Source organism: Hyla sarda, chromosome 7 (assembly GCF_029499605.1).
Source record: "Hyla sarda isolate aHylSar1 chromosome 7, aHylSar1.hap1, whole genome shotgun sequence".
Taxonomy (NCBI): Eukaryota; Metazoa; Chordata; class Amphibia; order Anura; family Hylidae; genus Hyla; species Hyla sarda.
This window is the reverse complement of record NC_079195.1, coordinates 46,051,063-46,076,066: the sequence shown is the minus strand read 5'-3', so window position 1 is coordinate 46,076,066 and position 25,004 is coordinate 46,051,063. Positions and strand designations below refer to the sequence as shown.

At 39.7% G+C, this 25,004-nt stretch overlaps 1 protein-coding gene across 1 annotated transcript in view; it reads right to left on the bottom strand.

Annotated features, from left to right (window-relative positions):
* Positions 1 to 25,004, bottom strand: part of DOCK1 (dedicator of cytokinesis 1) — a 439,672-nt gene that overhangs the window by 113,874 nt on the left and 300,794 nt on the right. Inside the window, exons 28-29 of the mRNA XM_056528878.1 lie at positions 21,920 to 22,021; positions 20,023 to 20,117 (exon numbers count right to left, since the gene is read on the bottom strand). Coding sequence (XP_056384853.1) covers positions 20,023 to 20,117; positions 21,920 to 22,021 — 197 coding nt within the window. The remainder of the gene's footprint in view (positions 1 to 20,022; positions 20,118 to 21,919; positions 22,022 to 25,004) is intronic.

Genomic DNA, 25,004 nt, shown 5'->3' with positions numbered 1-25,004 from the left:
AACGCCATGAATCAGACCACACCAGTATCTGTGTATATTGGCCTGTCACGTCATGTTGTGTCGGGGACAATAACAGGCCTGCAATAATACTGTCCAGTGCCATAATAAGAAGTTCCTATGTTACTGAGGAGTGCAGAATAGCATTGATGGAATTACTGCCTGGCTGCCCGCAGGTCTTATTCAGTGGCTTCTCCGGAAACCTCTCCTAGTCCCCGGAGCATTTATGGACACAACCGACTAATAATCCCTGACGGATGCTTAAGTGCTTGGAAAGAAACATATCGAAACCCTTCAATGTTGGTAAAGCCTGAGGGCATTTTTGTTTGTATCTGTACAGTGACATACTTCCAAGGACAGTCAATAGATTGTACCAGGAAATTTATGTCCTGACAAGTTTCATTGTATTCAGCATCTCTCCTCCACCCACAACTAGCATCATTTCTGTATTGAGTGTAATAGAATTGTGTTCTGATGCTGTCCAGTTTCCGAGTCATGTCGGGAGATGTAGAGTAAAACAGAATTGTTTTATGATCAGTGGTGGGGTTATGTTGAAGGTTATGGCGTTCTTTGAATAGAGTATAATAGAACTGCGTAGGGAAGGACAGAATTGTATTCGGCTCATGTCCAGAGGCATACCTATGGTTAGGAAAACCTGGGCGGAGCCAGGTATACCAGTGCCTACATGTTGGGTGTGGCCCAGACCAGAGAAATGGCCTGCATGGTTCAGGTGGTCGCTAATGGGGATAGATACACTTGGCTCCGATCTCCAGGCGAGCGGCAATTTCAACTGCATGTGCACAAGCACATACAGTTGAAGGCTGTCAGTGTAAGCCTCAAGGGTGGGGGGGATGTGGAGATGGAAATGTCGCCAGAGATGCTGATTCAGCACCTCAACAGGGTCCCAAGAGGCACTAAGTAGGCCTCTGGTTGGATAATGTTGGAGGTTTTAGTGTTCTATGTAAAAATGTAAAGTGTTGAGAGGTGTAGTGTTCTACTTATAGAGTATAATAAAATGTAAATATAATCACATCTGGTTGTTGGGTCATTTTCAGGATGAGTAGTGTTTATATATATACAAGTACTGTAGAACTTGAAATACAATAGAACTGTACAATGGTCATGTCCAGTGGTTGGTCATGCTGGGGGTTGAAGTGTTCTATGTATACAGTATAGGTTTCTGGCCATGTTGTCGAGTGGTTGGTCATGTTAGAAGGTGTATAATTCTATTTATAGAATACAACAAAATTGTATTATGTCTATGCCCAGTGGTTTGCCATAGTGGTGGTTAAAATGTTCTATGTATAGAGTATAATATAATCATGTCCAGTAGTTGGGTTATGTTTAGAAGTGTAGCATTTTACGTATAGAGTATAACAGAGTTGTATAATGGCCATGTCTAGTGTTTAGTCATGTTAGGGATTGTAGTATTCTATGTATAGGGTATAATAGAATTGTATTTTAGTCATCATGGCCAGATCAAGTATAAGACAACTGTCTCAGGATCATGTCCCTTGGGCATAAAACACATATACAATATTAACACTTCAGGTTGCTTAAATCTGACTATACACAAACAGATTCAAATGAACCATAGTTACTACAAGCATTTGTAAGGTTGGTATGATTTATATCTAACAAGGCATGTACCAAGATGAAAGGCAAAATTCTATTTTTTTTTCTTTTGCTGCATCAAGGAAAAATAATTAGTGCAACAGTAAGTTCCGTCACTTTACAGCCTAATCTGAGTAAGTGGACATGAAGCCTATTTAGATCAGGTTTCCTTCCCTTTAGATGTTGCATTTAGAATATGAATCCAAACAAGGCTTTCAAGGTTAATATACTTAAGAATTACATCTTTGTGGAGTGTGGTAATGTTTAATCGGTCTGTTAGCTATAACAGTAACAGCCATGGTAACTTTTTAGCTGAGTCAGGTGTTTCAGGTTTTAGTTTAGTTAAATTAAATAGCACTGTGAATGTGATAGAGTCAGAAATTCAATAGACTAGTAAATATGCTGTGTACGATTGCGGATGCATAAATAAGAGACAATACTTGGGGCACAACGTCGTGCTAAGATCCACTGCTCCCCGTCAAGCAGTCCATACACTGGTTGGCCCAAACAACATTCAATACCTACCCACTGAATAGGTAATAAATGTATGCTCACTAGGGGTATGACCACTTGGACCCCTGTTGATTATGAGGTCTGGGGTCCCCTGGGCAAACGTACAACAGAAAACAATTATTTGACTGTTGTGGGCATGCTCTGTGACTATGCAGAGGTCAATGAGTAAGGCGGGGAGCTGTGACTATGACCTATTAAATTGTGTGAGCCTGTGGTTACTTTTCTCTAGATCTATAATAGTTGTTAAAGGTGCGATTTCTAAACAACAGGAATTTTCAGACATTTGTGAGACTCAGAGTAAAAACTGCATTTGCGCAGAATTCTTTTTCAGTAAAAATAAATAAATAAAAATGATTTACAAGTCAGGGAGGTAGAAAGTTTTGGCCTTAAGTGCCACAATTTTTCCTTCTTTACATTTCTTATAGTTGTTAAATCTACTTCTGGCTTTGACTCAAAAAATACCATAAAACTGCACCAAAAACTCTGCAAGTGTATATCTAGCCTTTAGCAGGGGGCGATCATGCCGCTCATCAGCAACATTATTGCTTTCAATTGTAAATGCAGAGCGCCTTGTTTAACATGGACAGATTTATAATCTGTTTTTGATATATTTAGAAGTGTACCTGTAATTTGCCTCACATTTCAATAATTTGTACATCTGTTGTGCGGACGATCATACGGATGAAAAACATCATGACAGGAAATGTTAAATACGGGTTTAAGTTACTGAGCTATTAATAACCAGTAATCTTCCTACACTTGCTACTTAAAGCAAATCATTCCTCAAACACATAATCATAATCAGTGGGAGTCCTGATGTTCGGATGTACTGAGCGCAACCCAGAGGATCTGGTGATTGAGATAAGTGCCATATTAAAGGTCTGTTATTGTGGATGAGTCCCCTGACAGGTTCATTCTCTTATTAGTTACAAAAAAAAAAAACAAGTATTTACAAGAGAATTATAGAGCCTGAACAACAAGAGGATAGTCATAGCGGCATCACACTCATACAGGTGTGAAGGCACACATCCCCTCTCTATAGGCTTTCTCTCCCTAAACCACAATCACATTATACATACAGACCGACCAGGAAACATTATGGCTCCTATAACTTACTTCTTTATGGTTTTGAGATGATTCCACCAGAATGGAAGGAACAATGTTCCACCTTATTCCATTTTTGGAACAGTGTGTCCTGTCTCTTACGTCTACCACTTGGTCTAGCTCCATATCACGTTCTGTGCTTTCACCCACCATGCTGCGCTTTTGCGTCCCTTTTTATAGCCCATAAAAGGCATGTGCCGTCAACTTCTGCTATTTAAAAGGGCAGTGAATACACCCAAAACATGTCACATTCCAATCATAGTTTTGCAGAACCTATTTAAGCCAGTTCCATCCTCTCCTTGGTGCCTGGGTATTGTTTTGGCCCCTAGTGTCCATTTGCAAAGGTGTATCGCATCTGATACTGCCTTCCTATGTATTGATCCATGTCTCCATATTAAAACCCCAAAATTCCAACTAGCCAAGCCACTTCTTTCCTCTACATATAATGTGCATAGTGCTAGGACAGTATTTCTGGACCATTATAACAATACATCTTATATACAACTTGATATAACAAATTATGTAGACTAAAGAACAAACAAGTTGTAATGACTTGAAAAAATAACTTATTGAAATATATTAAAAATACAAAATATCATTACGAGATGTTCATAAAAGTACAGAACAGAAAAGCCAGTACAGCGCTTTATAAACAATAACCACAATAATTGTATAAAAACAGCAGCACTATAGTGATATCCAATTATATCCCAAACTGAGAAGTCCCTATGCCAAGTACATTCTATAGTATGAAGAGCAGCAAGTATATATGGCACTAATATATTTCCACAGTCCAAAATCTATTCCAAACTACTCCCAAATGCTTCAGAGAACATAAATAGTAAAATATTGCAACTCACACATGCAGCTAATGCACTGTATATTGGACGCTGAGCGTGCTCTCACTCCTTCCTCAGGGATTTCAGTTTACGCCTGATCCCTCCTGTACTGTTTTACCTGTTGCCGATCCAAAATTTTGACCCAGAACCTGTGCCATTATTCACAACCTCCTTGCCTGCTACTGACTCAGACTCTCCAGTGCTTGACCAGGACTGCTGACTACGCCTACTTGCCTGACCACTTGTGCAATGCACCATTTGGTCTGCTGGGCCAGCCGCTACCCACACCAGGACAACGCTTGAGAAGTGACCGGGAACCCTCTAGTAGAGGAGGTGCAGTTAGTGCTTCCAGGAGCAGGATAAAGGGTAAAAACTTAGAAGGTACTTAGACGCCACTCTTGTGGGATGACCCTAAGCCAAAGCAGTTCGGTAGCATAACAGGTCTTCCCCCAATGACTAATAACCAGCTGGAAGGCAGCCTGATGTAAAAAGAAGAGAGAAGCAAAGAGAACACTTAGGGTAACTCCTCCCTTGCTGTGCTGTATGTACACAGTGCTGCCTGTGTATACTTTAATAAATAAACTAGGGAATAAAGAAATAATAATTTGCTTACCCACTGCTGTTTTTTGTAAACAAAATGTTTGTTTTTCATGCTTGTTAAAAAGTCAGGCCCTTCCTGGTATGATAATTGAGCTAGGTGCCAAGACCCTACCCCCTGCTGCACAGTAGATCAAACAGGCAGAGAAAAGACTGTAGCTGCATCTTCATCCTTCTACATTTTACTACATTACAGATTGATTTCGCAATTTACTGTGGAATAGATTCTACTTGGTGTTGAAATCATTCTGTGGGAATAATGGCCCATGAGGACATGATCACATCTTACAGATTAGATGGAGGACATCACGGAAATGTCTAGGGGATTAAGATCTGGGGACTATGGAGGTTAGGGAAGTAAGAAAGTAAGTAATCTTCCTGGAACTTATCCATGACTACACAACCCTTGGTGACATGGTGCATTGTCCTTCTGACAGTGTCCTTCTGCCATAAAGAAACAACTGCATGAAGGGATGGAGGAATAACAGAGGAATATAGGTCTAAATAAAGATGCTACAGAATTGTTATTTTAAGAAGAAAACAAGTATTTACTAAAGCAAAAAGGTCAGGAAAGCGGAAAGGGCCTCGTGAAAGACATATAATTTTTTGTCCCTTATACAATTTGTTTTCATCAGACTTATCTTAATAAAAATAATAAAGAAGTCCAACAAAGAAAAACAAACCAGACACAAACACATACGGCACTCTATCTGCACTTCCCTGAGATGATTGGATCTTGCTGGGGTAAAGCAAGCACCACATAGAGCTGCTGTCAGTGCGTTAATCTGATACGTGGTGTGTTAGAGTAACTGGCGCTTATTATTGTACCGTGATTAGAAAATCTGGAGGAAAATCTTGTTTTTCTCAGATTACAAAATTGCAGCACAATTTCAGACCGTGGGAGATAATAAAATTTTCAGTCATGCAGTTCAGAAAACACTGCGTGCAACGAAGCCTCGGCTAATTTCAGAAGGTTTAAGAACACCGTGATTGATAACGAATTTTAAATGAGGTTACAAAAGGCATTACTATAATGTCACACAAATTATGTTAGATGGAAAGATAATGAAGGCTTTTATTTCAGCCGATCAATCCTATCGAGATTACACGCCATGACTTTCCATTGCTTTGATAAGTGAACGTTTGATATCAAAATAAGGGACATTCACCCATGTAATAAAGGCTGCACAATAACCGTGGTCAGTGGAGGTAACAAAAAAACAGAACCGAAAAAAAAAAAATTCCCTTAAAATGAACAATAAAACCCTTAAAAGTAAGTGTGCCTTTGAAATGTCCTTTCCTATCAAGTTGTTAGAATATATTTAGTAAAACTTTCTAAGAAAGCTGGGTAACAACCAATATGGATGCCATTACATCTCCTACAGGGGTTGTCACACAGATCTCACATATAGTCTTAACCAATGGGACCTCCATATGAACAAGGCTCTCATTTCCCCATGTGGTCTGTAGAAGGTGGTAGAAAAAGTGAGGAGCACTCATATGCTCCATTACAGTCTACGAGTAGTTGTGAAATCAGCAGAGAATGCATGAGGTGGATGTTAATGGGTATTCCATAAGGGTCATGCAGAGTATATACCGATGTACAGTATGCTGCACAGATTTGAAGCAGTTTTTAGTCAATTAGTTTACATTGAAATCTGCAACACTAAATATGCGCATGATACTGTACATGTGAATAGATAATAGATGTGATAGATAGATAATTAAAGGTTTTTTTTTAGGACTTAAAGAAGCCTTAAATAAACCAGAAGGCTAAGAGTTGTAGTTTAGCCAGCGCTAATGGCACATAAAAGATAAAACAAACTTTCTTACCTCGAGTGCTCCCTCTGGTGTCCTGCTCTAGTCCCTGGCTACGGTCCTTACGCTATCAGAAATAGTAAGTGACGCCGGGGCCCAGAGTGTCACTCACACTGCACATCAGCCAATTACTGGTCAAGGCGGGAGATTGCTGCAGCCAGTAATTGGTTGAGGGGCTGTGTAACACTCTGGGCCCCAACATCACTCCAGGTGTCACAATTTGGGTCTATTCACAGGGTGGAATTTCGGCTTGCGGAATTCTGCCTCAAATTAAAGCCCTTAGACTTCTATGGGATTCCGCACTCCTATTCACACTTCTGAAATTCTGCAAGCGGAATTTCAGCAGTGCGACTGGAAGTGCGGAATCCCATAGAAGTCTATGGGCTTTGATTTGAGGTGGAATTCTGCAAGCTGAAATTCCGCCCTGTGAATAGACCATTTCTGAGAGGAAGAGGACCATAATCAGGACAGGAGGGGGACACCAGAAGGAGCGCTGGAGGTAAATAAGAGTTGTAAAAAAATAACCCCCCCCCACTATAAAACCCTTGAATATAAAAGCTTGATTTAAACAATAGGTCATTTTCTGATGGCATGTTTCCTTTAGGTTCATACACAGCAGGTCAGACCTTTAAAATATTTAGCAGTACAAGAACTTCCCTCTTTCTACAACATTTTTAGTTGCAATTTATATTTAAAAAAAAAAAAAATGTCGAATAACTTTGTAAATATTTTATCTTGTACCAAATCTCAGTAGCTTCATGTTTTCTTTTTCTGCTCCGATAAAAAGCTAATTTCAGAATGCTGTCGGGTTCCAGGTACTAGAGAGCAATGCACTGTGGGAGCAGAAATGACATCTACACAGCGCTACACTTTCTGCTCTGTTTCCAAGAGGGGAATCGGCAGAACTCCGTAACAGCTTAAAACAACTAAAATCGATATAAAACCAGTACAGTAATATTTCTGTGATATAAAAGAACTTTATTTAAATAGTTTTAAACTGTAAATACTGATAAAATAAAACTTTGCAGCACTGATTGGGGGGGGGGTGAAGGATGCGTGGGAGATAGAAAAGTGACCTCACACTTACAAACAAGGGATCCTGGGACTTGTAGTTGAAGAGAGGAAACTCCGACAGGAAATAGCCATTTCACAAAAAGAAAGGGACAGCGTTATGGTGGACTCGCAACAAAGCTTTTAGGCCCAAAATGAGCAAAGATCCTTCCTAAGCATGTCCATTGTTGTGCGGCAGGTACATACTAAAGCTACCCTATGGTGGATAACCCCTTTAACTTCCTGTTGATTGCTCCTTAGTAGCATACAATTTGCTTGCATTTACAGATTTAAATGTAGCGTTTACAGTCTAACTGAAGAGCAACTGAGAATTTTTAATTAAATTGAATTATGAATTATATAATTTGGTAATCTACACACAACCTATAAATGCATATATAATTGCACATATATTGTACATGTAACTAAATATACAGCATGGGTTGTGCAATGTTATGCATTCAATTATGCAATCTGCAACGTCAATACAGAGGCAGCTAAAACACAAGACAGATGAATATGAACAAACATGCTTACCAGCAATGCCCCCTGCTGCCAGGAGGTCTTTAGCTCACGTGGAAAATAACTAATATGCCCACTGGGTCTACCTTAAAATTAGCTGACTCTGTGCTCCCTTCTGATTTGCTGAAATAGTGATTCCTTAGTATTACTATGATCCCCCCCATAAAAAAAAAAAAAAAAAAAAAAAATATACTTTTATAATTTGGTGTATTACCCCTCACAATATATTGTAAACAGATGCGGTCGGCACAATGCACACCATTTACACATTTCTGCTCATATTTTATTTACATATTCTGCCCTTTTCTCGCTCAGGAGATGTGCTGAAAATAGACATCAATGCTACCATAACCTCCAGACATTTAGGAGTTTTATGTCATAAGCACATTCATCAACCCACTACATTAAACATCTTGCAATTTTTCTAGTCGACCTACTGGCTTCAATTGGCTCTGTGCCGAACATAATACGGATGTGATAGTGTAGAGCTGGATTATATAGTCTACAAGCCGTGTTTCCCAACCTACGAGCCTACAGCTGTTGCAAAACTACAACTCTCAGCATGCCCGGACAGCCAACGGCTGTCCGGGCATGCTGGGAGTTGTAGTTTTGTAACAGCTGGAAGCACACCGGTTGGGAAAAGCTGGTCTACAGTAACCGGCAGCTGGAGCAAGGCAGATAAAAAATAAATAAAATGAATAAATAAATAAAACTCAGGGAGATAAATATATAGACAGGAAAACTTATGATCGAATAAATTTACACTTTATGATCAAGCAGGAAAAAAATGGTTAAAAAATGTGTAAATCCTTTTCCCTGGGGGGTCTTCACATGACACCTGTATAGACAATGTGGACACACCTGACACATCGGATATTGTGATGAAAACAAAAAAAGTAGTGTTGTGAGAATGAAAGACAATCTACATTTAGAAAATGCTTGAGTAGAAAAAGAACCTTTATAAAATCATGGTACTTTATTAAAATTGTGTTTCAACTACACACATTAAGGATGTATTCACACGTACAGTATCCGACGCGTACTCGATGCACAGGATTTGAAGCTGCAGATTTCAAAGTAAACTAAATGACTGAAAAACAGCATCAAATATGCGCCAGATACTCTACATGTGAATAGACCCTAAAGGGGGAAATTCATCAAAACTTGTGCAGGAAGAGTGGTGCAGTTGCCAATAGCAACCAGTTTGCTTCTTTTGTTTTCTACAGGCCTCTTTAACCTCTTCCCCTGCGTATGGGTATGTGCTGGGAAGGTGGGAGCAGCTACGGAGCGGGATTGTGATGTCATCCCATTCCATACCGTGCGGCCCTGGCTAAAAGCAACAGCCAGGGGCTGCAGCTGATCGCTGCTGTGAGGCTATTAAAGGGTTACTCTGGTGGACAACATTTTTTTTTTCTTTTAATTTACTGGTGCCAGAAAGTTAAACAGATTTGTAAATGACTTCTATTAAAAAATCTTCCAGTACTTATTAGCAGCTATATGCTACAGAGGAAATACTATTCTTTTTTTTGTCTTGTCCACAGTGCTCTCTGCTGCCACCTGATGCCCATATCAGGAACTGTCAAGAGCAGGAGACAATCCCCATACAAACCTATGCTACTATGGACAGTTCCTGACACGGACAGAGGTGTCAACAGAGAGCACTGTGGACAAGACAGAAAAGAAATTCAAAAATAATAGAATTTCCTAGGTAGCATACAGCTGCTAATAAGTAATGGAAGGGTAAATATTTTTTAATAGAAGTAATTTACAAATCTGTTTAACTTTCTAAAAAAAAAAAAAACGTTTTCCACCGGAGTACCCCTTTAACCCTTTAGAATGTTGCCAGCTGATTACTATGGGTGATCAGGACCACCGGGGGGCAATCACGCGGTCCCCATCATCTGAACTGATGGACGGAGGGTCCCTACCTTCCTTCGTGCCGTCAGATCTTTGGTCCTTGGCTCCAGCCTGCTTTGGCAAGCAAGAGCAACAGACCGCAGATAACACTGATCAATGCTGTGTAATAACACAGCACTGATCAGTGTTAGGAATCCAAAGATTACATGTAAAAAAAAATGTAATAAAAAAAACAAAAAACTGTATAACCCCTCCCCCTAATAAAAGTTTAAATCATCTCGCTGCACCTCCATCACCGTACGGAGCATCATTATAAAACCTGGTGCTACTGGTTGGCGTTTCAGGAAACTCCTGAATATCGCGCCCTGCTGCGCACTTGAAGCTTCCTGTCTGGGTTTTTGGGGACCTCCAACCTCCCTCCCCCCGTTTGGAGTCATGTATGTTGCTGCCCCTAGTTAGTGTGTCTGCTGTGTGTTGTCCTCGTCTACCTATCCCTTACCTCTCCCTGACCTCTTTGTCTTCCCTCTGCCCTCTACCCTTCTGATAAGAATTGTTCCTGGTTTCATGCTTGTTACATCTCCCTCTGCGTAGGAATGGTTTTGTGCTATACTTAGGTTTGAAAATTGAAAATAGAGAATTATTGGAAAGAAAAAAAAAAAGAAAGAAACAGCAGCAGTGCTTTTGGTCACCCAGCTTTCCTGGAAATGGCTAAATGGAACATGCAATAAAAGAACAGACTTGTAGGACCTGCACAAGCATGCACAGAACATAAACCCCACTCCACACTGCTACAATGGATACAGATGAGGGTTACGGTGTGTATTTGATCCAGCAAACATGGGAACACAAGCTGGAGAGTTGAACACTTGAGTTTTTCAGAAGAAAGAAAACTAATTGGTCTCATCAGAAAATTGGCTAATAAGGCTGGAAAAAAAAAGTGTGGGGGTGGGGTGGTATATTTTTTCTCTGTAGAGGCGGATGGTAATTGATCCGCACTATGAAGGTCTGCACCTGACATACGCTCTGTTTATTAGATGCCGGTCTCTAAAGAACTGACTGGTAATTAAAACCCGGAGGATTTCATTAGAAAAATGTATCTTATTTTTTTAAGAAAAGGCCCAATTTTAAGATTAAGACCTTATAATATTCTGGTAATCTCATTTACTTCAAACAAGCCTGGAACTTATTAACCTAGATACAGTATCTGATGCCAGCAATATGTGTATATGTGTAGGAGTATATATTTTATATGCATTCACATTTATAAGCCAGAATCTATATTTTAGCAAGACTTGCATAACCCTTTGTATATTTCGGTACTATGGAAATTAGTACTTTACAAATCTTTCTGGCACCAGTTTTCCACGAAGGTACCCCTTTAAAGTGTACCCGTCAGATCCAACAACTTTTTATTTTTATTTTAACCCCTTAAGGACTCAAGGTTTTTCTGTTTTGCATTTTTATTTTTTCCTCATCATCTTCTAAAAATCATAACGCTTTCAATTTTGCACCCAAAATTAAATGATGGCTTATTTTTTGTGCCACCAATTCTACTTTGCAGTGACATTAGTCATTTTACCATAATATCCAAGCGAAACGGAAAAGAAATTAAATTGTGCGACAAAATTGAAGAAAAAATGCCATTCTTTAATTTTTGGGGGCTTCCGTTTCTACGCAGTGCATTTTTCGGTAAAAATTACACGTTATCTTTATTCTGTAGGTCCATATGGTTAAAATTAAACCCTATTTATATAGGTTTGATTTTGTATTACTTAAAAAAAAAAAAATAATCATAACTACATGCAGGAAAATGTATACGTTTAAAATTGTCATATTCTGACCCCTATAACTTTTCTATTTTTCCGCGTAGGGGCCGGTATAAGGGCAATTTTTTTGCGCTGTGATCTGAAGTTTTTATCGGTACTATTTTTATATTGATCGGACTTATTGATCGCTCTTTATTCATTTTTTCATGATATAAAAAGTAACCAAAAATATGCTATTTTGGACTTTGGAATTTTTTTGTGCATAAACCATTGACTGTGCGGTTTAATTAACAATATATTTTTTCTTACTTTTATTAGGGAAGGGGTTAAATGATCTTTATTAACTTTTTTTTCACACATTTTCTTTGCAGTGTTAAACCCACCCCCTAGTGGCTATTACACTGCAAACACTGATCTGCTACACAGATCATTGCCGTGCATTAACACGGCAAAGATCAGTGTTATTGGCAGGTAAGGGGACCTCTGCTTGCGTTCTAGCTGATGGGGACATCATGATTTCACTGTGATGGTCCCGATTAGCCCGACTGAGCTGCCGGGAAGCTTTCACTTTCATTTTAGACTCGGCGCTCAACTTTGAACGCTGTGTCTAAAGGGTTAAAAGCGCGCGGCACAACGATTGGTCCCGGCTTTCATTAGCCACCGGGACCGACTCGGTATGACCCGGACGCAGGGCGTACAGGTACGCCCTGCATCCTTAAGAGGTGAATATATCACTCAGTACCTAATCCTGACCATTTACATCTAATTTTTATGTGTCTAGCACCTTTATTTTTTTTTATTACACTTAATTTAGCTCACTAGTCTGAATTCCTCTCAAAGGGAGGGGGCGTGGCCTCACTGTGCAGGTCTCCACCCCCTCCCTCAGTATGCTGTCTGCTCACATCTCCCCTAGCAAAACTACAACTCCCAGCTTGTCCTCACTGACCGTAGCGGGACACAAGCTGACAGTGGGAGGATTTTTCCTCCAGCTGTGAGCCCTGCGCTTACAGCTGTCAATCAAGGAAGTGTGTCCATGACATAGGTGATGACGCATGGACACAGTAGGACTAGTATGTGTACAAGTAGGCAGGGGGGAGGCAGTTGTTTGACTGGCTTTTTTAGTATGAAATACTGAAAATAAGAGTAATTGCAGAGCCTATTAGTTATAATGGAGGTCCGATACAACCAGCTCCAGACACTGTAAAAATCCTATGAAGTGGCTAGAAATAGTTTTACATATTTGTATGAATTATTTATCTTGTTATGCAAGCTATCATTGCAATACAACGCAACTCTGCATAATGTAAGTGTTCTCGGGATGCAGACCATGTAAATGTATGATAAAGGGAACTGTAGGCAAAGAACAGAGCGTGGAGTCTGAAATAAAAACAATATCTATCAAATATGCATGCAGCGGGAGTGCTTTCCTTCAGCAGCACAGTGAGATCCACTTTGAGCAGGCGATGGATGTTTGCATTATGTCCTCGTCAATCATTAGGAGTAAACCGGCATGTAGAAGGAAGGAGTTCCCAAAGGACAGAAACAGGTTAACATATAGGAGGAAATTAATGTATTTAATTGGACTGGAACAGAAATTGATTTTTTCCTTGTTTTTAAAAGCAAAAAGATTTTTGACGGCAACATGTTAAAAACAAAAAAAATCACTATTCCCTTAGAAAGAGCTCAGTATTAAAACATAAGACATCAAAAAAGGCAACAAACTATAATCGGTCATCTCCTTGATGAGATACTGTAATACCTTAAAAGCTGAGGACATTGACAAGGGCTGTAAGCAGAAAACTTAACCAGGGATTTGTTATTTGGTTACTGTATGTTACTCTAGATAAATCAATTACTGAAAACAAAACATCTTGTTATACGGACGTTTAAGGTATTTTGTACTATCAAAAAGGGGAGTCCTCTTAAAGAAGTCTCCACAGTGGACAATCCAAATGTTAGAAGGGCCCCTTGACAAAAAGCTTATCACAAAGTGTCCTCAGCTTAGGCCCTCCAGCGATCAGCTCTAATCTGTGAGGAAGCCTGGCAGTAAAGCCCTGGCCACACTGAATTTCCTCCGGCGCAATTCTGCAGCAGAATTCCACTTGCAGTAGAATTTCTGCATCGGAAATTAAAGATTTAGGACCTGAAAAAATAATGAACATGTTCGTTCTTTTGTTGGAATTCCACTGGACTGCATTGCAGTCTGTGGAGAGGGCACATGTCTGCATCTTCCTACCGCTGATGATTTCATCGGAGCCAGCTGGAGAGAGATCTTTTCTTGTTGTATTTCCTCAGAGGCTATGTGATCTTCTACATGGAACAGAAATTATGCGAAAATCTGTGCTTTGTCTGCAACCTATGAACTGAGGGCTTAATGTGTTAGTACATGGGGAGAGCGCACATAATGCAGGGTGTTCCTAAACAAGGAGCCTCCAATTGTTGCTGAACTACAACTCCCATCATGGGGGTCTGTAATTAAGCAACAGTTTTCATGTTTGGAAACACACTGCCAGAAAGGCTCTGTTCCCATTATGCAAAACACATAATGAGAACAGAACCATACTCACCACCCTGGACTGTGTAGTTCCGCCCCCTAATGACGTCATCACTAGGGGGCGGAAAAGTAAATGTTGCAGGGGGTCTCAGGAGTGAGACCCTCCATGCGAACTGATCCTCTGCCCTTGGACTACTACTCCCATCATGGGACATTATGTCCCATGATGGGAGTAGTTGTAGTACCGCAGCGCTGAGGGACGGAACTGGCCCCTGGCTGCAGGATTTTTTTTTTGACTGTTAGGACTACTACTCCCATCATGGACAGACTCTGCCCATGATGGGAGTTATAGTCCAGGGGCTGAGGAGCAGATCGCAGCAGGTCATTCTCCAGAGACCCACGGTGATTTGCATTTATGAACTTAACAAGCCGGCGGAACATGCGGCTATACTGCGCTCCCCGAAGGCTCCTGTATACAGCTGTCATCATTCATAATCCCTGCCGCAGGGAGCTCTGATTGGTGAAAAGCTATTCACCAATCAGATCTCCGGTCTCCCAGCGGTGGGGATTACGAAATGTGAGAGCTGTATACAGGAGACGGCAGGGAGCACAGTGGATCCGCCGGCTTGTTAAGTTCATAAATGCGGATCACAGCGGGTCTCTGGAGAATGACCTGCTGCGATTAGCATTTATTAACTTTACAAGCCGGAGGCACAGATGGGGAATACTGTATACAGATGAGGAATACTGTATACAGCTCTCAAAATTAATAATCCCCGCCACCAGGAGGTAGGAGCTCTGATTGGTGAATCTCTCTCAGCCACTGGACTACAACTCCCATCATGGACAGAGTGTATTAAAAAAGATGCACAAAAATGACGCAAAAAAAGTTAGTGCACAAAAATTTGAGGTACATATAAAAAAGAAAAAGCTTCTTACACTAATGATAAATTCCCCCCTTTCTAATCACTTTCCAACCTGGCAAAAAAATAGGCTTTCTAAACTGGAGAACTATTCAACTAAGACTTGGCTATGGGGAAAGACAGCAAGCAGCTTCTGAAAACAATAGATGCTCATTGATCACAACAATGCATACTCTTTAGTTCTGAACTTTGTTGGCTCCACTAATGGTATAAGGTGTTATCCAGGAAAAGAAAAAAAAAAAAAGGACAATCCCTTTAAGACCACTGTCTGCTAACACTAAAGGGGTTATTATCCACTATGCTCAGGATAGAGGATAACTATCTGATCGCGGGGGACCAACTGCTCCTTTACCCCAATGGGGCTCACAAAACTGTATGCATTTGAATGGATGACGTTTAATACAACATTTCGGCAGAATTGTCACTGAAAAGCACTTGTACGTGTACTCAGTTTTCAAGGAAAAGGTCCCAACAGCTGCCACTACAGCATGTTAGAAAATAGAAAATATTCTAAAAGCAAGAAATTTATATAAACTGATTTACCTAAATTAATTTGTTTTCTACATTTATGTTTGCAGTGAGCTCCCCCTTTTACCCCATAATACCAAAAATTGTTCCTTTCAAGCCCTGTAATTACTATTGCCAGAAGCCTCATAAATCACTTGTGTCGTCAAAGCTGAGGAAATCTGCTTCTCTTCAAAAACTATTGTTGTTAATGATGTATGACAACAAACATAGCATCAATATTCATTAACATGGCTCTGAGAGGCTGAGCCCGCCGTCATATGACTGGAGACATTTGTTTTGTCCTCAGATTACCAGAACTCAGCAAACTTATTAGGGGGAATCAAAAGTAAATATAATAATATTGTTAATAAGTAAATGGTTTCACACCTGACTGAAAAATAAGTGTACACATCATATGAAATTAGGTTTACTTTTCCTTTAAACTCATACAAGCAATATTGTGCAATCCTGTAAACAAAGCAGCTGAAAAGAAAAAGGGCCACACAGCACATGAATGGTAATACTGTATGTACTTATTGTGGAAGCACCTATAATAAATTACAATTTAAACATTCCATTTAAGGTGCAACGTGTGCCAAAATTTGCAAAAGAAAAAAAGGGTGAACGGTCTATTACTTTGGATAAGGATTTCCTGCCCCTTTTTTCGTACCTGTCAGGTTCATCAGCAAAAATACTATTATAATGGATGAATCTTTCCTCTTTTTTCCCCATTGGAAATAAAACTCTGTTCTTTTGTAGTTTTTTAATAAACCTGTTTTCACGTGTTAAAACTTTTTATTTATTCCCAACATGTGCGTGGAACATAACTCCAACCATCACCATGTGCGTGGAACAAAACTCCAACCGTTATTTTAACATTCGAATACCCTGCCAGTATGTAATTGTTATATGGAAAAGACCGCTCGGATCCTTGCTACTGCCGCTTTGCCTGGGCTGTAGGGTAGCGCCACCCCTCTCCAGTACAAACGTAGAAAACATTTTCCGGCACCAAGCAGAAAGTAAAAGTCCACTTTATTGAAGCAAAGCAATAAAAGTACAGGCAGAGTGTAGCAGCCTACGCGTTTCGAACAAGCATGTCCTTAGTCATGGCGGTATGTGGTGGTAAAAGCTTTTACTGATGCAGTAAGTTTCTGCAAGGTGACAATCTCTCTTTTTTCTGTTTGTTACAAGAGACAGATTTTCCCTACCAACAGACAACTGACAGCAGATTGTAGGGAAGGGAGACACCTAATGGCCAAAAGCTTTTTTTATTTTTTATTTTTTTTTTTATTTTTTTTTTTTTGGCTGGCATCAGAAGTCAGTTTTGGTATAATAAGTTACACAAATATTACAATCACATAGTCTTTCACATTGAGGTAAGTTGTTTGAAACGACTGTGACCAATTAAAGGTTACGATTTATGTATGGCACTTTAGAATTTGTTAGTGTTATATAAGTAACATGGAAATAATACAATATATTAAACCATTTCAACACTTTCATGCACAGTTTGTATTTAAAATGTACTACATGACTGACACGTGTGTACATATATCTATGCCATGATAATATATGCAGTGGCCTTCAGCAACGCATTTATTACCTTGGCACAGATAGCATGGTGCATGAGACATCAAGGTTATGTATCTTGCAGCACACTAGCTAAGTCCTAACCTATATTACATTCTACAGAGCGGTGCAATTAAGGTCTTGGCAACGTTGTGCAATTTTAATTGGGAAGCAGGATAAATAAAACATCAAACAAAATGAAGAGGGGGCCGGTATATAGATATGTGCACAGTTTGCAAGAATAAATAAAACTGATTTCTTTTCTGAATTAACATAATAATAAAATATGATATCTTGTCTGCAAAAAATGCTTATCAATATAATATTTTTCAGATGCATTTCTTATCTGTGCGGATGCGTTACTGAGCCAGAATAGAACCACTTAAAAATGCTTGATGCATATAAGAACAAACCTATCAAAAGAATAGTGCTTATTGATGCAGAAAAGCTATCATAAATATTCTCTCTTAACCTGGGTATACAGAACCACAGTTGTGTGCAGTGTATTTTACACATGTTCATACATATATCCATGCTAGGTAAGCTGAGTAGGCTTATTTTCACTATGGCATATCTGCACTGGACCAAAACCTTGGATGGTTTACAGATCCCATTGACATTTAATGTGGCCTATCAAGGTTTTAAGGCAATGGGCTTGGACTCTAGGGCATGAAAGAACCAGTACAGCAGTGCATGGAGGAAGTGTGGTTCCATGGTGGAGGAGCCGTATGGTCTTTGCCTAGTGCTTGAGCTTATGATGATTTTTAATGGGGTTATCCACCATAAGGTGATTTTAGTACGTACCTGGCAGACAGTAATGGACATGCTTAGGAAGGATCTGCACTTGTCTTGGGGCTAAATGGCTATGTTGTGAGATTACCATAACACTGTGGCTAGCTTTTTGTGAACTTGTATTTCCTTGTTTGACTTTTCTTTTTTTGACTACAAATCCCACAATTCCATTTTCCTCCCTCCCACATATCAGCCACCCCACCCATTGAAACATAAATGAGCTGCATCCGTCAAAAGACTTGTGGTTTTCAATCAGGGTGTCTACAGCTGTTGCATTAGTTGCAGATTGATCTCTCTACCCATTGAAGCAGACAGGCTCCCTGTCATCAGCTGACTAGTGAGTCAGGTCTCAGCCACATTGCAAGCTGGGAAAAATCTGAGACAACAGTCATTTTGTATGCTGTTAAAAATAAATAGTGGGGTGAAAAACACAGAAGAATTGTGAGAAAACCGTCACACACAGGTACAGACACTATATTATGAACTACACTAACTTTACAGCCCCTGTAGCATAATCAAATCAAAAAAAATCATAGAATTCCCCTTTAATGCATATATGTATCCAAGTGTGAGCTTAAGAACGCTGGTCTTGAAATAGTAAAGGAAAGAATATTGTCCTTGATTGTTCTCAGGAAGTACCTGCTGTATAGTTAAAGCCATCTGCTTGTGTTCAAGCATCGAGCCTTTCAGGAGGGTAAACTACTAAACTCATTAGGGGTTACACTGTGCTGGAATTGGGAAGCAAGCAGCTGTACTTCCCTGTGACAGGTGGGCGGAAATTATACTCACGTTGGAAACAAAATCTAAAGATGAGCAACAACTTCATACTGGAAGGAAGCCGGAACGTCTCATTTACACTTGTTTCAATATAAATGTCCTATTTACTGTACAATGGAAAGTTATGCAACTTTCTAATTCATTTTATCAACTCTGTGTTTTTGAAGCTTTCTGTTTGCGGTCATAGAACCAAAGTATTTATTCTTTGGTTCTGAAAAACTGGTATATTCTGAAAAACTGGCCCAACCATGGCAAAACTGCATGTCTTGTTGAAGGTACGTTAACACATGCAGATCCCCAGCGTATTTTACGCTGTGGATCCGCCGCTGAAGTACCGCCTTTATATGTGCCTGCTTGGAGCGGCAATACACCGCTATGAGCAGACACACTGCGAAATGCAAGTCGCTGCACGCATTCGTAGAATACCCGCACATCGCGGCGGCTCGCGGCTAAGCTCATAGAGCAGGGGGAGCGGCCGCGATGTGTGCGAGTAAACTGCGCATGCGTGCCAACTCGCACATCGCTTCAGTGTGTCTGCTCATATCAGCGTATTGCCGCTCCGAGCAGGCACATGTAAAGGCACCATACAGTGGTCCTTCAGCGCCAGATCTGCAGCGTAAAATGCTGGGGATCCGCTCATATGAAAGAGAGAGTGCCTATAAGTGTCAGCAGCATGTTATCAGGACAGCTTTATAAGCTGAATATAAGCAGGGATCTTGAAAATAGCATAACATTAAAAGAAGGTGTAGCAACCAAAAGCAAAACAATACTAACATAAAACAGGATAAATCCTTTATTAAAAAGGTTGTCTTGCCCTATCCTCAGCAATTACCATTTCGCTGGTGCCCTGTCTTCGTTGATCAGCACATTCTGGTGTACTACTTAACGCAGTGATTCCCAACTAGGGTGCCTCTAGCTGTTGCAAAATAACAACACCCAGCATGCTCGGACAGCCAAAGGCTGTCCGAACATGCTGGGAGTTTTAGTTTTGCAACAGCTGGAGGCACCCTGGATGGGAAACACTGACTCAACACATAGGAGACGCCTGCTCAGCCAACCACTGGCCACAGTTGTGACCAGCCTCAGCCAGTGATTGATCGAGCTGGATCTCCAGTTTGTCGAGATGCGGGGACCAAAATTTTTTCATAGTGTCAGACAACTTCTTCATTTTCCGTAGCCATATTTTACATAATGTGGATTGTGTAACTATGTGATAGATAGAATTATTTGGATCTTATACACATATACTTTTGCAACATTGTGTAACTAGAGTTTGCACTTACTTGTTTTGCATCATGTTCATGATAACCCAGTCTGAGGGATAGACATTCTTCCCAATGAGGTTCTTAAACATGATAAAGGTTTCCATAAGAAAGTCCTGGAGAAAAAAAAAATATATATAAAAATAAAGTAAAAATAGAGTACCCCCCCTTACCAATATGAACTGCACTGGTGGGACAGTCCCATACATACAATATAAGGACATCATTATTTTATTATATACGTGTGTGTGTGTATTTAGCACAATCCAGGAAAGCAGCACACCGACTAAAAGAGGTGCTCAGGTGCCTGCTGTGTCTGGTTCAGGCACTCCAATAGAAGAAAAAAAAAGTAATTTATTTAACAAACATGAGGAAATTTTTCGGCTAGCTCACCTAGCCATTTTCAATCCTATATACAGTCATGGCCGTAAATGTTGGCACCCCTAAAATTTTTCAAGAAAATTAAGTATTTCTCACAGAAAAGGATTGCAGTAACCCCTGTTTTGCTATACACGTTTATTCCCTTTGTGTGTATTGGAACTAAACCAAAAAAGGGAGGGAAAAAAATGCAAAATGGACATAAAGTCACCAAACTCCAAAATGGGCTGGACAAAATTATTGGCACCCTTTCAAAATTGTGGAAAAATAAGATTGTTTCAAGCATATGATGCTCCTTCAAACTCACCTAGGGCAAGTAACACGTGTGGGCAATATAAAAATCACATCTGAAAGCAGATAAACAGGAGAGAAGTTCACTTAGTCTTTGCATTGTGTGTCTTTGTGTGCCACACTAAACCTGGACAACAGAAAGAGGAGAAGAGAACTGTCTGAGGACTTGAGGACTCAAGGTTACAAGTCCATCTCCAGAGATCTAGATTTGCTTTTGTCCACATTGTCAAGAAGTTTGCAACCCATGGCACTGAAGCTAATCTCCCTGGGCCTGGACGAAAGAGAAAAATCGATGAATGGTGTCAACGCAGGATAGTTGGGATGGTGGATAAGCAGCCCCAAACAAGTTCCAAAGATATTCAAGCTGTCCTGCAGGCTCAGGAAGCATCAGTGTCAGTGCGAACTATCCGTCGACATTTAAATTAAATTAAACGCTATGGCAGGAGACCCAGTAGGACCCCACTGCTGACACAGAGACAAAAAAAAAGCAAAACTACATTTTGCCAAAATGAACTTGAGTAAGCCAAAATCCTTCTGGGAAAACACTTGTGGACAGGTGAGACCAAGATACAGCTTTTTGATAAAGCACATCATTCTACTTTTTACCGAAAACTGAATGAGGGCTACAAAGAAAAGAACGCAGTACCTACAGTGAAATATGGTGGAGGTTCAATGTTTTGGGGTTGTTTTGCTGCATCTGGTACTGGGTGCCTTGAATGTGTACAAGGCATCATGAAATCTGAGGATTACCAACGGATTTTGGGTCGCACTGTCCAGCCCAGTGTCAGAAAGCTGTGTTTGCATCCGAGATCTTGGGTCTTCCAGGAGGACAATGACCCCAAACATACATCAAAAAGCCCCCAGAAATGGATGGCAACAAAGCACTGGAGAGTTCTGAAGTGGTCAGCAATGAGTCCAGATCTAAATCCCATTGAAAACCTGTGGAGAGATTTGCAAAGGAAGAGTGGTCCAACATTCCGGCTGAGAGGTGTAAGAAGCTTATTGATGGTTATAGAAAGCGTCCAATTTGCTTTTTTTCCTCCCTTTTTTGGTTTAGTTCCAATACACACAAAGAGAAAATCATGTGTATAGCACAATCCTTTTCTGTGAGAAATACTTTATTTTCTTGAAAAATGTCAGGGTGCAAACATTTACGGCCATGACTGTATATATAGACCTACAACACTATAATAAACAGACAGCTCACCTAAAAAACAAAAACAGTCCCTTTACAAAGAAGTAAACTTACCACAACATCTGTCCTCATCTTCCCAAAGGTCTTGATAAGGTGACTATAGTGGTAATCTTCCATCTGTCTTAAAATAGCCGTCATGGAGGCAACAAAATTTCCCTAACAGGGGGCAATATAGAATAAAATGTTAGACAATCCAAAACTAAAATACACATAATAAAAAGAAGTCTGTCCGGTCATGCTTGGAGTTGTAGTGTTGCAAAACTTTAACTCTCAGCAGCTAAAGGCTCTCCAGGCATCCTTTCATTGTCCATATGTCAATACTTTACAATCTATGAGCACAGAGTAAGATAGATGAAGAGTGTAAATTATAGTAAAGCTGCTATATCTTAGGAACACATGCCCCTTTAGTTAAGGCCCAAAAGTGCAACTCAGGTACAAGCCCAGACCAATGGAGAAGAATAAAGCCTATAGATCAGTATTTTCCAAACACTGATCTATAGGCTGTGTTCACAATTTTAACATTAATGTGCTCTATATAAGTCTATGAGAAAGTGGCTGTCAACTGGTTTTCTTATGTTGATTTTGGCGCTCATGCATGTGACAATTTTGACGCAGATTAAATAGTATCAAATAATTGCTCTGCACAGGCACTTGAGGTTGAACCTTCTGAAAAAGACGTACATAGTAAATATATGAACACTACATAAGGCAGTCCAAAAACCCGACTATTGTAGAACACAAAAACTACAATTTCTTACAAATGTATCTATTTCAAAAGGCGCACACTTTTGACATAAAAAATTGATGTGCTGAAAACAACTGCGTCAAAAATAGACCCTAAAAGACACAAACACAAAAACCTCCAAAAGATAATGATAACCACATCAAAAGACATATCTAGTCGGTTAAATACTGCAATTTTCCTAGAAACGCTGTATGTGAAATCAGGCTAAGTGGTTTAACAGAGAGAAAAAAAATAATCTTTTTATCAAAAGAAAAAATCTTCAATTATTTATTTGTGTCAAGTCAAATTTAGAGGGAGGATTTTTCCTTTTATTCTTATTCATTACAAAAATAATTTTAACAGCTTTCAGGGTTTTATTAAAATGTAGTTTCATACACTTACAATATAAAAAGCATAAGTGTTCAAAAGGGTGAATACTTTATACCTTTAACAGGTTTTTTTTAATACTTTTAAGAAGCATCAGATCTCAGATTAGAGATAGAGAATAATGTTACATTTATAAAGATTCTCCATTTAAAGCGTATCTCTCATATCATAGAAAAGAATAATGCTTCTATATGTTACTCATTAGGTTATGCAGATTTTATACATGTCTCTTATGTGTTTAGCTTCTGTATTTAGCTCACAAATCCCTCTGATCTGCTGCTCACTTATTCTGAAATCCACAGCTAACGAAGGGGCGTGTCGAAAGCAGCACTGAGCACACCCTCACTAACCATGCATTCACTTCCTCCCTTCCTCCCTGAGTCTGTTGTACTGTGGTAGGTCTCTACATCCAATCACTGCAGGCTGCTCTGTAACCCCCACCCCCCCCTGCGCTGTTTTGAGACAGAAGTCTGATATTATCCGTTTTAACCCGTTATAGCCAATTATTAATAACGGATGTTATTTTGTGACAGAAGATAGTAACGGGACAAATAGTGTATGCATGCAAGTCATTTTACCAAAAAATACACGGCAAAACGGGAAAAAATTCATTGTGCGACAAAATTTAAGAAAAAATAACATTTTGTATTTTTTGGGGCTACTGTTTCTATGCAGTGCATTTTTTGGTAAAAATGAAACCTTATCTTTATTCTGTAGACCCATACAGTTAAAATGATACCCTACTTATATAGGTTTGATTTTGTCGTACTTCTGAAAAAAATCATAACTACATGCAGGAAAATTTATACGTTTAAAATTGTCATCTTCTGACCCCTATAACTTTTTTAATTTTCCACATACGTGCCAGTATGAGGGCTCATTTTTTGCACCGTGTTCTGGAGTTTTTATCGGTAACATTTCTGCATAGATCGGACTTTTTGAACGCATTTTATTCATTTTTTTATGATATAAAAAGTGACCAAAAATACGCTATTTTGGACTTTGGAATTTTTTTGCGCGTACGCCATTGACCGTGCGGTTTAATTAACTATATATTTTTTATAGTTCGGACATTTATGCACGCAGCGATACCACATATGTTTATTTTTATTTACACAGTTTTGTTTATGGGAGGGGGGGGATTCAAACTTTTATTAGGGAAGGGGTTAAATGACAACTTTTTTTTTTCACTTTTTATTTTATTTTGCTCCCATAGGGGGCTATAACACTGCACACACTGATCTTTTACCCTGATCCCTGCCAAGCCATAGCTTTGCATGGATCAGCGTAATAGGGTGTTGATTGCTCAACCCTGTAGCTCAGGCTTGGAGCAATCAAACGCTGATCGGACGCAACGGAGCAATGTATGGGGGCCTCCGCTCGCGTCCTAGCTGATCAGGACATCACGCTTTTATCGTGACAGTCCCGATCAGCCCGACTGAGCTGCCGGGCAGCTTTTACTTTCATTTTCGACGCGTCTGAAGGGTTAATAGTGTGTGGCACAACGATCTGTGCTGCGTGCTATTAGCCCCGACCCGGTGTGACCCCATTTTAAACACTGGGACCGGGCGCGGGGCGTACAGGTACGCCCTGCATCCTTAAGAGGTATAAAGCGGATCTTTAAAACGGATGAATTTTATAGTGTAAAAGCAGCCTAAGCCACAATTTTTATAAAAAGCAGATACATTATATTTATGAAGTATATTAGAAAGACTAATGTTTTGCCAAGATGTATAACATATAAAAAGTTTTAACTGACAGGGAAATCTGATTACTAAGAGCTAGGGAAATTCCTGGGTTGAGTGCTGCCAAAACGTGCGCCTCCTTTCCCTTAGTTCAGCCTTACTTTGAACTCTGGGATAATTATATACTATTAAGTTGCTTGGAAAGTTTTGCCTCACCAGGGACAGTAGTGCATTTGTAGTGTTTACATAACAACCCCAAAAAAGCAGTTTAAAGCCATGTCATCCATCATATGAAATATTATTAGATTTTATTTTTTTTTATTACAATTTTTAGGTTAAGGTC